Source organism: Phaethon lepturus, unplaced genomic scaffold (assembly GCF_000687285.1).
Source record: "Phaethon lepturus isolate BGI_N335 unplaced genomic scaffold, ASM68728v1 scaffold48268, whole genome shotgun sequence".
NCBI classification, from domain to species: domain Eukaryota; kingdom Metazoa; phylum Chordata; class Aves; order Phaethontiformes; family Phaethontidae; genus Phaethon; species Phaethon lepturus.
In genome coordinates this window covers 19,699-33,516 of record NW_010559224.1, presented here as the reverse complement: position 1 = coordinate 33,516, position 13,818 = coordinate 19,699, and the positions used below count along the sequence as shown (strand labels likewise).

Genomic DNA, 13,818 nt, shown 5'->3' with positions numbered 1-13,818 from the left:
CTCTGCGTGTCTGCAAGTTGCAGCGGGACCAGCCGGCCCTGCCTGCGCTGCCCGTTTTCCCCCAACCGTACCATCCCATCTGCCATCAGCGGTGTTCCCCGCGCCTCCGCGGCGTTTATTCCCCACGCGGGAAGAAGATTCCTTCCCCCCCTGGATTGTGGGGGTGACCAGGGGAGAGGGAGCACCCCCCTTGCTAAGCCCGGCCTTGAGGTTTGCCAGTTTTGAGGCAGCCAAAGCCACGGCAAAAGACGTTGGCACGCTGCAAAATGCCATCTTGCAACCCCAAAGCGGCGGCGGCTCCGTGGGCTGAGGTTGTCCTTAACGGCAGACAGCACCGGCCGCAGCAAGGCGCAAGGCACCGAGCCCGGAAGGGACAGGGACCCCGCCAGCATCCATCCATAGTCCGTCCCGACCTCCGGGATGAGCCCCTTCGGAGCCTCAGTTCATCCCGGCCCTTCGCTGATTTTAGGGACCACCCCGTGCAGGGCCAGGCTGCGGTCGCGTGGCCCTCGGCCACCCCGGCCACGGGCGACAACCGGCTTTGCTGACCCAAATTTTAAATTACAGCGAGGGTACCTGCCCGGGAGACCCGGTGGGGAGTTCACGTGCCGTGGGAGGGCCTGGGTGTGGGGGGGTAATTTTGGATAACACTGGGAAGAGGCACCTGAGCTGCCTCCCCCCCACCTCAGTGCTGGGTCCTGTCCCCCTCTTTGTCCCTTTTCCCTTTCGCAGAGAGCCACAACATGGTGGGTTGGGATCGCTCGTCTTTAACGTATTTGCGCGGCCAAACTGTTGCGTTTTTATACGCCTGATGTCTTTAGGGCAGCGTAAGGCAGAATCTCCTTTACTTTCAGTTTTGCCTCTTTCTCCCTGGCTTGCTGCCGTGGGATTCAGACAAGCCGACAGTTTTCCCGGGATTTTTCACATCCCCTCTTCCCCCTGGAGCTCAGGATCGCTCGCTCGTCTCCCGCTGCGTCATGGCATCACCGTGTTCGTGGCTTTGCGCCGAGCGAGACTCGGGTGTGACTTATTGCCGGGCAGAAATCCTCCGCTCCGGGCCCTGCCTGTGCAGCCCGAGCCCCGACACGGGCAGGCAGCGGGCAGGATTCTGCTGCCTCCCACCATCCCGAGTCCCTGGCGTCGTCCTGCCCGCTCGCTGGGCGAGAGGGAGGGCCGAACGTCCCCGGGCTGAAGTTTTCTGTCTCTCCCTTTTAGACTGATCCCACATTCCCAGAGCTCCCTGGCAATTTAACCATCCCCTCTCAGATTAATTTACTGTTAGATTATTCCCTGCTTTTTCCCCCTAAATTAAAGAGGAGCTGGGGATTTTTAGTCCCAGATGTCTCTAACCCACTGAAGGTTTGGCTGATCCCCTGGTGACACACAGCCCATGGGGTCAAAGTCAAGTAGGGTGAAAATATTTGGCTCCAGAAGTTGATAACGGAGGCAAAAGTGAGAAGTGGAGGCTCAGCGTGGGATAAGCATCCACGGAGAACCTCTGCACGTGCCCGCAGCCCCTGGGACGCGGTTGCTCTTGCCTGGGCCGTCCACGCCACCCTCCCGGCATTACAGAGCTGCACTTCTGTGCGGCTGCCCCGGCACCTCCAGCAGCACGGCAGACATTCGTTTTTCCTCTTCTTGTGCTCAAATCCTCATTTCCACCCCTGATCTGCCGGATCCCGACCTGCAGGAGAGCTCTCAGGGTCTGGTCCTCTCCAGCTGATGCCGCCACCCTATTTCCAGGTCCCAGCACTTAACGAACGAGCTGTGCCGAGCCTGGGAGCTGCAAAGGACTCGGCTTGCCGCAACGTGCGGCATCGCCCAGGCACGCGTCTGCAGGCTCCGCGGGCCACGGTGCCGGCTGGGATGCTGGAGATGCAGGACCCAAACCCAAGCACCGCAATGAAGTGGGGTAGAAAGTGCCTTTGCACCAGACACCCCCATTTTCAGGCGCATAGAAAGCCCAAATTAGCCAAATTTGCTTCCCGCACTGTCCCTCTTGCGTTGGTGTAATGACAGCAGTGTCCTTCAAGGCAGAGAGAATCTGCTGTGGTTTCTTATGATTTCAGGACTTTGGGAAAGCATCTGTAGGTCAAATTGGACAGAAAAAGTGTTCAGAAAGCTTCCCGCTCGCGGATACTTTCTGGCTGCCTGTATTTTGCCTGCGCTGTGGTGGTCCTGCCTGCTCCATGCTCCACTCATCCGTCCTCCTACCACCAGTTTGAGCCTGCTGAGTCCCCAGGAGCTGGAAAGCAAGTTGCTGAGGGGCTGATTCAGGGTCCTGGCCAGGATTTCATCAGCAGAGGAGTGTGGTCAGGTGTAAGGGCTGCTTCCCAGAGCCTGGGAGAGAAAATCTGCAGGGATGGGAAAGTCTCTGCCTGTTCCTGGAGAAGCAGAAAATCCCCTTTGGCTGGAGATGCTGCCGGGTCAGAGCTCCTCCGTGTCTCCCAGCCTTGCGCAGAGTTGCGCGGTTCTCCACTGGAATGCGTCTTCTGCTGTTTGCCACGGCTACGTGTTGCCTTTGACTCCTTGCCCTGGGACAGTGCCCAAATTAGAGCCGGGCTTAGTGTTCCCCCTCACCTAGTGTTGCTCCAAGGTGCAGCAGAAGACCTTGGTTGCCCTTGGCAGCTCACCGCCTTTTAAAACAGCCGTAAGCTTCATCCATGGGATGCCATCGTCCCCCTCAACTGTCTGAGGGGGCTTGGGCAGGTGTCACCCCAGGATCTCCAAGCTTACAGGAGGATAACAGCATCGAGAAGCTGGAGAGTACAGAGATAAAGGCTCGTAAAACCCAAGGAGCTTGGCAGGGTGGAGACTGGGGACATCGGAGAGGGTGCCGCTGCCTGGCTCAGCCTGCAACCCAGATCCAGCGCACCAGATAGCGTATTTATTACTCACTCCTTTACCTTGAAGTTAACAGGACGAAGCCTTTGAAGAGCAGCCATAGATTTACATGTTGATAACACTCAGGAGGAAAAAAATCCCAAAGCTCTGGAGCTTTTTTAAGCAGCTCTTGGCGCCAAATCTGGGGTGAAACTGGACAAAATTCAGACACGGGTTTCCAACCTGGACCAAGGTTTCCAACCAGCTCAGCACCCGCAGCCTCCTGTTGAGACACAGGATATATTTGCTCGCTGGTTCACAAATATGTGTTCTCCTTGTCCTCTGCCATTTATACAGTGCCAGAGCCGTGGGCTTGGGGTTCACCAGGAATTTACCACCTGCAGAGAAACCCAGAACCTGCTGCTTTTGCAGAGCCAACTTTGACATTTATTTTCAAGGTTGCCACAAAAAACCTGCATGCTGAGCCTCCCTGCTCCCTCTCCTACACCAACACCCCATGGCTTAAAAAAAAAAAGGCAAAAACCAACAGTAGATGATTGCAAGGAGTTATCTGAGGCTAAGCATCACCCTCCCAAAAGGCAGAGCACGATCCCCCCCGGCAAAGGAAAACTCATCCTCACGCCGTCTTTTCCCTGCTGCCCAGGTTCAGATTCCAAGATGCGGGAGGTGTGCGCCGGCTGCGACACCCCCATCTCCGACCGGTTCCTCCTGCGAGTCAACGAGCGCTCCTGGCACGAAGGCTGCGTGAAATGCGCCGTCTGCCTGCAGCCGCTCTCCGGGACCTGCTACTGTCGCAACCGGCAGCTCTACTGCAAACACGACTACGAGAAGTAAGTGCTTTTCCGGTTTTCTCCAACTTTTCCTTTCCTCTCGGCTCTGTTTTGACCGTGTTGGAGGCAGGGTGGGTTCAGTCGCGAGGTGGGGTTCTGGACGGGTGGGCTGGGAAAGGGCATCGTGGTGTCGGTGTCACGTAGGCTGGTGAGCACCAGGTGAGATGATCAGTCGGGACCGCAGAGGTGTCCTGCAAAGGAATGCTGTGCAAATAGAGGGACAGAAGTCTTTAGCTTTGATCTAACCTGGTGACATGGCAGGGACGAGAAGGAAGAAGGGATGAGCTGTTGGCTGAAGAGGCAGAAAGGACGAGCTGCTGGTGGTTGGGATGCTTTTTCAAGAAACAAGGGATGTCCAAGGCTGCCCAGGAGATGACAGCACCCCATGCCCTGTCCTTCTGGGACATGCGGGCCAGCAGAATTAACCCGAGGAGCTTCGCTTTGCAGTGAAGGTCCTGCTCCCGGCGTGAAGAACAGATCAGATGAGGACAGGAGCGGGCACGCCGTCCTGTAGCCGTTACGCGGGGAGCTGCGAGCAAGCCCTGTGTGCTCTTGCGGTGGGGCACCCGCTTTTTGGTGCAAGGGAGCCCACGCCTGTGGTTACGCTGCATGGCTGTGCCTGTCTTTGCCATGGCCAGGGTGCTGGGCTCTGCTCTGCTGGTGGTGGCAACCTGGTGCCTTCAGGAGGGTCCACACCACCAAATACATAGAATAGAATAGAATAGAATAGAATAGAATAGAATAGAATAGAATAGAATAGAATAGAATAGAATAGAATAGAATAGAATAGAATAGAATAGAATAGAATAGAATAATTTCAGTTGGAGGATCATCTAGTCCAACATCATTTGCTTTTGACCACCTTGCTAGGGCTTCCAGGAGAAGACAGGGCTGCTGCTCTCCTCTGGTGGTTGTGTAATTTTAATTGCGTAGATCAAGGGAGGTGTCCGAGTGTGAGTGAATCCAGGCAGAGCTGAACAGAGGGAAGCGGCCTGTGGAGCTGGAGGGGCTGAAGGCATTTTTGTAAGCGGAAAGCTGGGTTGTGGTGGTGTGATACGGAAGGAGACATCCCTAAAACGAAAGCGTGGCAGGTACCTGGAGGGGCTGTCGGAGAGCTGGGGAAGCAGCTGCCCTGCATATTGCTGGGCTCTGCTCTGGACTGTGTGATTTGATAAAATATAACCATTGCTGTGTGTGAAATCCTCGGGAAAAATCAGGGGTTTAGATTTATCCCAAACTCAGCCTTGTCTGCAAAACTCAAAGAGCAGCATCTCCTGCAGCGCTGGAGACGTGCCCCTGAATTTCAGCAGCACCTTAGCTGGCGGCGTGGTGGCACCCTGCCCCAGCACCAAAGCGGTGAAGGATTTTTGCCTTTAGTGGTCATAAATGCACTTTTATTAACAAAGCAGCCCGAGTGCTTCTGTTAGCATTTCTCACACCGCTGGGAGGTGAACACGGGACGGAAAACCTCCTCTCTCTGCCACCGTCTGGTTCGGTGGCCACAGGCGAATCCTCTCCCCTTCGCTCTGACCCCCTCCGATTGACAACTGGAGCCTTCACCCTTGGCTTTCCTTCAAACGCTGGTGATGGCCTTTTCCAAGGGGCACCGGGAAGCCCAGGGAGCCTCTTTGTGCATTTTTGCAGCCTGGAAGCACCTTGCAGCAGAGCAGCTGCTGGAAAAGAGTCCAGGAGGACGGGGAAAGGGACTCCAAGGACAGCCTCGTGTCCCCAATTCTGCCTTCCCCTGGCAGCCACCATGAGCCCCAGATGGCATTTTTTGGGGGGTGATGTGGCACAAGAAGCCACTCGTTTCGCCCTAAGGCTGATCCCCGACAGTTCTGAGCTGGAGCGGTGAGAGTCCGTCCGCTGGCCACCCCCTTTCCTTCAGCACGTCGGGAACAAGAGATAAGCTGGAAGAGCCTGAAGGGAGTGCAGGGTCTGCTCCTCCGAGCAGGACTTTGAATGATGAGCCAGCACCGCAGCCTCCTGTCTGGACGCACCAACCAAGTGGCATCGCTCCACGGAGCTGGGGCAGGGTCGATCCTGCCGGAGGTTATCTCTCGGCACGGAGCGCTTTGATCGTGGCTGTAAAAAACGGAGCTGCTTCCACGCTGGCTGCTGGTTCCCTCCGCCTTGCAGCAGGGCAGGGGACGGCTCAAAGGCAGGGCATGGCTTGAAGGCTGTTGCCTTTCCTTTGGCCTCTGGCAAGATTGCTAAATAACCACGGTGACACGCCGGCAAACTTCAGACGCATCGGAAAACGCCGTGAGCCGCTCTCTCCCTGGGATAGGGAGCTCCTCAGAGCGCAGCAGCTCCCTGACATCGCTGCTTGTCACCCAAGCTGCTGGCAATGCCATTTGTGCCATGGCCCTAAGCACCGAGGAGATGGACCGGGCTCCATTGGTGGCTCACGCTGACGGTGATGCTTCCTCGGTTCCCCTCCTTTGCCAAATACGCATCTCCTGTGGGCACAGCACAAACTGCTTCCCACACGCTCCCTCCCGGCTCATCTTTCCCGTACTGGGACTTCCACCGAAATATTAGTGGGGGGTGCAGAGTGCTGCTGCCTGGACAGCCCGTGTCTGGTTGTGACCTCCAAGCCCCTGTCTGGTTGTGATCTCCTGCGGCTGGTGCTGCTGGGAAGAGCTGGTGACACACAGACATCCAAGGATGCTGCCGGGAAGACGCTCCATCAATTCTCTGAAGTTTGGCAGCATCCTCTGAAGACGTAGCGGTCCAATCTTATCTTCCCTGCACTCCGTAAGAGGGAGCGCAGCCTCCTCCTGGCCACTGACGCAAGCGCTTGGCAGCACTGGGAATGGTAATAAAAATACCAGGGCTTGCCCACTTCCCCGGGGTGGCTGGGAGAGGCAGGGACAAGGAGCCGGGCAGGCACGGCCACAGCCTGACGTGGAAAGGAAGGACAGGCTGTGTAAGCACGGCAGCACCCACAGCATCCCTGCAAAGGGCGAGGGTCCCGGCATGCTGTGAAGCAAAGGAGGTGAACCTTGGCGAGGTCTTGGCTGCGGCTGCTGGGCAGGTAGACAGGAGCCAGTCGCTCCAGCAGTTTGACCGCTTGTGGTTAAGAGGAACCAGATAAAAAGGTGTTTGCAAAACCAGTCTGCAAGGACCATCACCTCCTCCTCCAGGCAGCCGGGTACCTGACCCGAGGCCGATGGCGGCATTTCCACGTGGGGAGACCTCAGCCTCCAACGCTGCTTTTTTGCTATTGTTTTTTGGGCAGGATGGCGTGGCCGCCGTGTTTTCCCTAGCCCTGTGCTGCGTTCAGCTGCAGCTGCAGGGCTGCAGGCCCCCGGCACGCTCTGCTCCATCCCACCCCTGCGCTCCAAAGTATCTCGGCCGGTTTCAAAAACGCCCCTTGGGGTCTCCAGCTCCTTAGGTGCTTTTGAAAATTGGTTCTTCAGGCACTTTTTAAGGCGTCTCCGCTCAGCACCTTTGTGCTTCCAGCATGGGAATTTCCAAGGAGGCAAACTCTCAGTCCTCCTGTTTGGAAATCTTGTCCCCCAGAGTATTCATTCTTGGCCTTGACTTTCCAAAGTTCGTGTTTTTGGCCTGCGATGAATCCCTGACTGCAGAATCCAGTGTCGCCCTGGGCTGCGGCGTAGACCGGGGCTTGCAGCATGGTGACCTGGAGGGGAGACCCATCTGGCATTTATTCCTCCTCATGTGAAACTGCGCAATAAGAGGAAAATGCTTTAATGGAGAGATAAGCCAGCAGCTGCAGCTGAACGTGGGGGAAGGAACGGACTGTTGATCTAGAGATGAAATGTTAAGCCTGAAGATGGATGTTGTTCTGCAGTCCCTATCATATAAAACCACAATCTGAAGGCTTTTGTGAAACTCTCCTCTTCCCCTTTTGCCTGGGGCCCAGCCAGCTCTCCTGCGCTTTGCGCAGGCACCTGCCCTGTAAATCCAGCTCCGGGCAGCTCGTGTAAATGCAATGGCCCAGGAGAAGGCGGGGGGGAAGGAAAAATACTCCTGAACGATGATAGAGTGGCTGCAACGGCTGGGTCCTGGGCGCCTTGTTTACTTTGAAGTTTGTTTTGTGGAATGACAGGCGATGTGGGGGCTGCCGGGGAGCTGTCAAGAGGGATCTGAACCGCAGCCTTGCGCTGGCAGCCTTCCCCCTCTCCTCCACACTCTCCTTTTGCCCATGTGGAGATGATTTGCTCGTCCTCTGTAGAGATACGGGGTGAACTCGGCTCGAACCTGACTCGCAGCTTCTCCATTGCCGAGCGGCTGCCGGCACGTGACCGGCACAGCTGAGCGCAGACCGAGTCCCCCGAGTGCCCTCCCGGTCCTCGGTCCGTGCCTGACTGGCCGTGGTCGCTCCATCCGGTTGCAGAAGCCAGAGGGTTGAGGAGGGGTTGACCGGCACAGCCCAGCCACCGGCTCTGCCCGCGGCCATTCGGGGGTCCTCTCGGGGCGGCTCTCATCCTTGCCGGGTGAGATGTGCGGAACTTGCAGTCGAGATAATATTCCTAAGCCACGGGGGTTTGGAAAGCTCCCAAAAGGGCTGCTTGGCCAAAGTTCAGGGAGGTCCTTCTGAACCAAGAGCAGCTCATTTGCGTTTTGAAACCCACCACAGAGAACCTCAGCTACCCCTGCATGTCGAGCAGGGGTGTTCAGAGAGCAGAAATGGGAAACCTGGGCTTTGCAGTAGTGCCCCGACACTGGAGCGTTCGCTGCGCAGCGGCACGTTGCTGTTTGGGTACCCCGGGGTGACATCCAGCATTGACCTGTTGGGACCTTTAACTGTTTTGGCCAATTTTCTGGGCTGCGCAGGTTAGGAGAAGCCCAGCAGAGAGGTGAGCAGTGCGACACAAATGGAGTTGCCTGAGAAATGGGAAAGAGGAGCTGACTTTTTTCATCCGGTGGAGCAAGCAGGTTGAAGATCAGGAGACGGCCAGGATGCGGAGGGAAGGTAGAGGGGACCAAAACTCTCTTGCGCATCCAGAGAAGCAGCGTGGTGCGGCCAGCAGCCCTGCTCCTCCCCGCGGAACAGGCAGGGAGCGAGGCAGCGACCCTCCCTGCCCAAATATCAGGGACTGACCCAGACCGAGCACCTTGGCAACTCTTCCGAGCGAGCTGGTTAATGTTTAAAACCATGTGGGAGGGCTCCCCTCTGAGCAAAGATCTCCTGGGTAGGAGAAGCTGGGACAGGCGTTGGACAAGAGCGAGCCCAGGTGCTGTGCACAAACCCCATTGCATTCCAGGAGCAGGAGTCAGGCCCTAAAAATGATGAAATTGGTGTTGAAACCAGAAGGATTTGTTGCTTTTTTTTTTTCCTTGTGGTGGGGGTTTTTGGGGCTTTTCAGTATGAAAGCTTCCCTTCCCTTTGCCGTGTTTGAGACATTTGGTTATAGTCGGCTCAGAAATTATCAGAGCGCTTCCTAGGACATTAAAAAGTGGTGCTTGAGATGTATTTATAACCCAAAAACCACGGGCTCGAGGACAAAACAATGCCGAAACATGATGGATTGCAAGAGCTGATGATAGCTACTACTACTTTTTAAGAAAAGGGGCTTTTGGTTGCCCATCCAGCCTTGCTTTACCCAGCACCGCTGCTCCCGACCGCGCTGGGCATCCCGATCCCATTGCTCTGAAGGCAGCAGGTGGGGATCCGTCCCTCCCGCCCCACAGTCAGCTTCTCCGTCTGCTGAGCAACGGGGTCCCCCCAAGTCATGTCTTCTCCCGGCCCTCCCTCTCCGTCGGGCTGGAGGGAGGTAATGAAAAGTGACAGTGCTCTGAAAAGTGAGCAAATAAATGAGATAATGAGGACCCTTGACAAGGCAGTGATGAATGGAGCCCGCGTGCTCGGCTAACAGACCCTGCGGGTACCTCCACGAGTAGCACAACGGGAGACGAGGGGACGAGGGAGGTGGGAAGGAAATAGCCTGGAAGTCCGTCCAGCTCCTCCGGGCTGGGTGATGGGACCCAACCTGGACGCCCTTCGATAGCACCCATTAGCAGGGCGAGTTGTGCTTATTGCTGGTCCTCCACGGAGCATCCACAGCCGTTATCTTGAGATACTTTGCTCCTCCAAACTGGGGAGGTGACTGCAGCCATCCCTGCTCCACTGGTGAGGACCAGCGGGACCTCAGGAGTGCAGAACTTGGGCAGCTTGAGCCTGGGAAGGAGCCTGGTGTCCTGTTTTTAGGACAGCCCCGGTGGGTTTGCAGTTTTACACCTCTGTTGGACACGGCGTGACTGCTGCCGTGGAGCAGGACCGGTCCCTCAAAGCTTTGGCGAACAACCCAGTCGCAAAAGCTTGCGCCTTTCCCCCATCCCAAACGCTTCCTCCTTCCTCGGGTGGGTGGTTGAGCCCCGTCTCCCACTGAGAGCGAAGCCCGTCTGATGATTAATGACGTTAATTACACAAAGCTATTCCTACCCCAGTTCTCACTGTTCCCTTGCATTGGTTTGTTCACAGGGCCCAGGAAATTAAACACTAACTCTATAATCGCTGCGAAATGAAAGAAATATGCAGATGCGCCTTGAGCGTGATTAAGAAACCAGCCACCACGTGCTGTCTGTTCCCCATCGCTGTTGGGTTGTTTTTCTAACGGGGGGAATACATGGGGGAGGAAGAACTTTTTTGCCGTGCGTGGCACATTATTTTTCTAGTTTAATTAAATGTAATTTACTCTGATAGATAGTCTTTCTCTTTTGGGCTGTTTTTTTCCTTCCATGTTTTGTGTTCCATGGCTTTGAGTCTCTCCTGGACCCATGTCACCAACTTTCTTACTATTACTGGGCAGAGTTTTTGTAACCGCCCAGCTCCTGGAGCCCAGTGGCCATAGTCTAATGTCAGCTATGCCTGCCTGTAAAAATAATTTGCTTTCTCTCCTGATGAGGAAAAGGAAAATATGAACCCAAAAAGACTCAGGTATCAAAGTAAGCAACTATAATTCAAGGTGTCACCTCCCCCCAACCAGAGGACACAGATGTACCTTAACAATCGAGTGGTTGTAAATGGTTTGGATCCTCGGCATTTCCAGTGAAAGACGTTTCTTATCCCTTTCAGGTTGCAGGTGACTTTACGGGCACGAAGCAGATATTTCTGCCCTTCGAGGATGCTACCACCTGGCACCTGGGTTTGGGGAGGTGGACATGGTCCAGCAGGCAAGCAGTCTCAGAGCAGCACAGGGTTCGACTCCGTGCTCTTCGGGGCTGAGCTCATTAGCGTGGCGCTGATAGACGTGCTGCAGCTCTACCTGCCCGTGCTCGCGGCCTTGCAGTCTTGCTTGCAGAGCTCCCCAAGCTCTAGGGTTGGCCACGGGTCTCTGGGCTGGGGAAGGAAGAGGGACGTTTCACTCAGGTCAGCAGTGGCTGAAAGGGCGAGGGTTTGCACTGGACGCAGTACCTGGCAATTTCTGACAGCGTATTCTGGCAGCTGGCAGTGTTTCCCTCAGATTAATTCGGTTTAGACCCAGCACAACTCCAGCTGGGCTTGTGGGCTCCTACCCTGAGAGAAGCAGTGTCTGGGCGAGGAGTGGGGACGGCTGCAGGGCTGGGCTGGCAGGCAAGGAGCAGGGTTAGAGCTCTGGGTGCTGCTGCTGCCCTCATCCCAGCACCTCCGTTTCCCTCTCAGTGCCTGCAGGAGCGCTTGTCCCTGGCAGCAGGTACAAGTGGTGCAGGGGGGACTGGGTGTTACGTGCAGGCACTGAGAGCTGCAGCTCATTTGCAGGAAAGCTGACGCACTGCTCTGTTGACTTTCTGAGTGTCAGCTCCTAAAGCAGCACACCAGGAATGGCTCTGGGACACAGACTTGTGGTTTTGAAGGCGCCGAAAGGTTGGAGGCTGTACCATGCGCCTGCTTCTGGACGCAGCATCTCTCTCAGTCCAGAACCAGGGACCACCAGAGGGCAGCCGCGAAGGCAAAGGTGCCAGAAATAAACTCCTGAGAGCCAGCTTCCAGCAGTGCCAGGGGCTGCAGTGCTGGAAACAGCAGGCAGGCAGGCAGGCAGGTGGGCAGGAGCTGTTCCCATGCAGCACGAGCAACCCGACGGGCAAAGGGGAGCCCTGAACTGTAATGCTTCAAGACACCAGTTTTCTCCCAGACTGGGGGGTTCCCGGAGCATGGCAAGGAGAGCCCAGACCCTGTTCTTCTCACTTATAATCAGCAGTGGTCTAGAGAGGATGCACTAGAAGGTATTTACAGGCACTCGGTCTCAGCAAAGAGTTTGCGCTAACGTGGAGAGCCCACGGCTGGTGTGACTGATTGCAAGGATTTAAGGGAAAGTGATTTATGAAACACAGAGGTGCTACCGTCCCTGTATTATCACATTTCTTTTATTTCTAAATTTGTCTAACACCGCAAGTGTAGCACTTACAATCTATCACCCCGTTTCTTCATCCTGTATTCCCTTCTTTGAGAAGTCTGTGTGAAACCAGATGCTAAAGAAACAAGGGTGACAGCTGGCAGTGTTGAGCGAGTGTTTTCGGTGTCACACAGTACCCTGAAAACAAGATCCTCCGACCCATCCTCCCAGTCCTCTGGGATGACTTAAGTTGCTCTTTCTCCCTAGTTCCTCCCAAGGTGTTTTCCTACCTTCTGCTTCCCAATCCTCCCTTTCTTTCCCTCTGCTGTTTCTGCTCACCGATCGTCTTTAGAGTAGCTCCCCGCCTCCTGCGTTGCTAACACGCTGCTGGAGAATGTAGCCCCTTCTTTCCTAGCTGTTGCACAAATTGAATTATAAGTCAGATCCATAATCTGCTTCCAGCTTTCATTTCCCCCTCCCCCTTAATGCAATTAAGCTTAAATTTGGTTAATTACAGTTTATCCTAACTATCTTGGTGGCAGCTTCACACACCTTTGACTGCTCACACTTTTTTTTTTCCATTATTGAGGTCTTGCTGATACAGCCGCGGTAATATCAGAGATGGTCAGCCTTGCATGGAGAAGCACCATCCCAAATCCCTTTCCTGATTCCTGGATGTGGTTTCGCTGGTGCCAGGAGAAAGGTGAAGCTAGAAAGAAGGCTGGCCTGTAAAAAAAAGGTGCACAAGTTTAATTACCAATATGCTTTTAAACTGGTTACGTTAATCCCAATAGCAGGGTAGTTCACTTTCAGTGCTACGGCAAATTTAGGGCCGCAGTTTAAGCAGAGAAATGAGCAGCAACGCAGCACTGCACCCGTTTAATGAGCTTGTGCACGACCATGCAGCCTTCGCTAGGCTACTGCCAAAATGGAAGCTGCCCCGTTAAACTAGACTCAGGCTCAAACCACTAATCCCAGAGGAGAAGCGGTTAGTCTTGGAAGCGCAGCCACAACCTGCCAGTGGCTTTGTGGACTAGGAAAGTCTACGCTGCAGTTTGTGACCTGGTCCCTGAGGCTTTGGCTTGCTTTTTTTTCCCTGTCCTTTTCTTTCTTCTCAAAGCCTTTAACTTCCCTTCTCTTTATTCCTGCCCCCTCCATCACAGGTCAGGCCGGTCTGTACATGGAGATCTCCCTCACTGTTAACTCAGCCAGTTTCTCGAGTTAAACAGGTGGGTTCCTATTACATGACAGCTTAACAGCTTTCACCATTTAAAAAATCTCTTTAGATTTTTAAATTCTGGATTATATTTAACTGCTATCTGCCTTAAGAGCATCCACACAGAGGAACGCAGAAGCTGCCTGTGTCACCTTGGCGTGCTCTCTGTAGTAGATCACTCATTAAGGCAATTTTACGTTCATTTTTTTCCCTAAGGTCACTGTTAGTAGAAGTGTACCTTTTCTCAATCCTTAACACAGGCTTCGTTTTGTGCTGAAATCTTGTCCTGGCCATCTCTTGGGCCGTGGTTTTTTTGTATAAGCATTTTAGCTCTTTCTAAAATGAGTCTTCCTTTAATGGACTTCAAAGGAAGACTTCTTCTCAGCCCTTGCGGTGGGGATGCTCTGTTATTCCTAATCCAGAAAGGGAACCACAGCAGGGAGAGGATATGCCCAGAGCTACCCAAAAGGTCTAGCAGGGCACGGACAGGGACTGCAGTTGCTAACTGCCAGTTACCTATCTCCAGGTTCTCACCCCGTGATGCCCAACTCGGCCCCAGGGTGCAGAGCTCTGAAACCCTTCGGAGGTTACTGGGGGCATTTTGCCAGGAAAGTTGGCTTCCGTTGCCACGTTAGGATGGGAT

At 54.7% G+C, this 13,818-nt stretch overlaps 1 protein-coding gene across 1 annotated transcript in view; it reads left to right on the top strand.

Moving 5' to 3' along the window:
- Positions 1 to 3,487: 3,487 nt before the first annotated feature.
- Positions 3,488 to 13,818, top strand: part of LOC104625621 (LIM homeobox transcription factor 1-alpha-like) — a gene marked incomplete at its 5' end in the record, with an annotated part of 21,053 nt that continues 10,722 nt past the window's right edge. The window contains one exon of the mRNA XM_010293290.1: positions 3,488 to 3,674. Coding sequence (XP_010291592.1) covers positions 3,488 to 3,674 — 187 coding nt within the window. The remainder of the gene's footprint in view (positions 3,675 to 13,818) is intronic.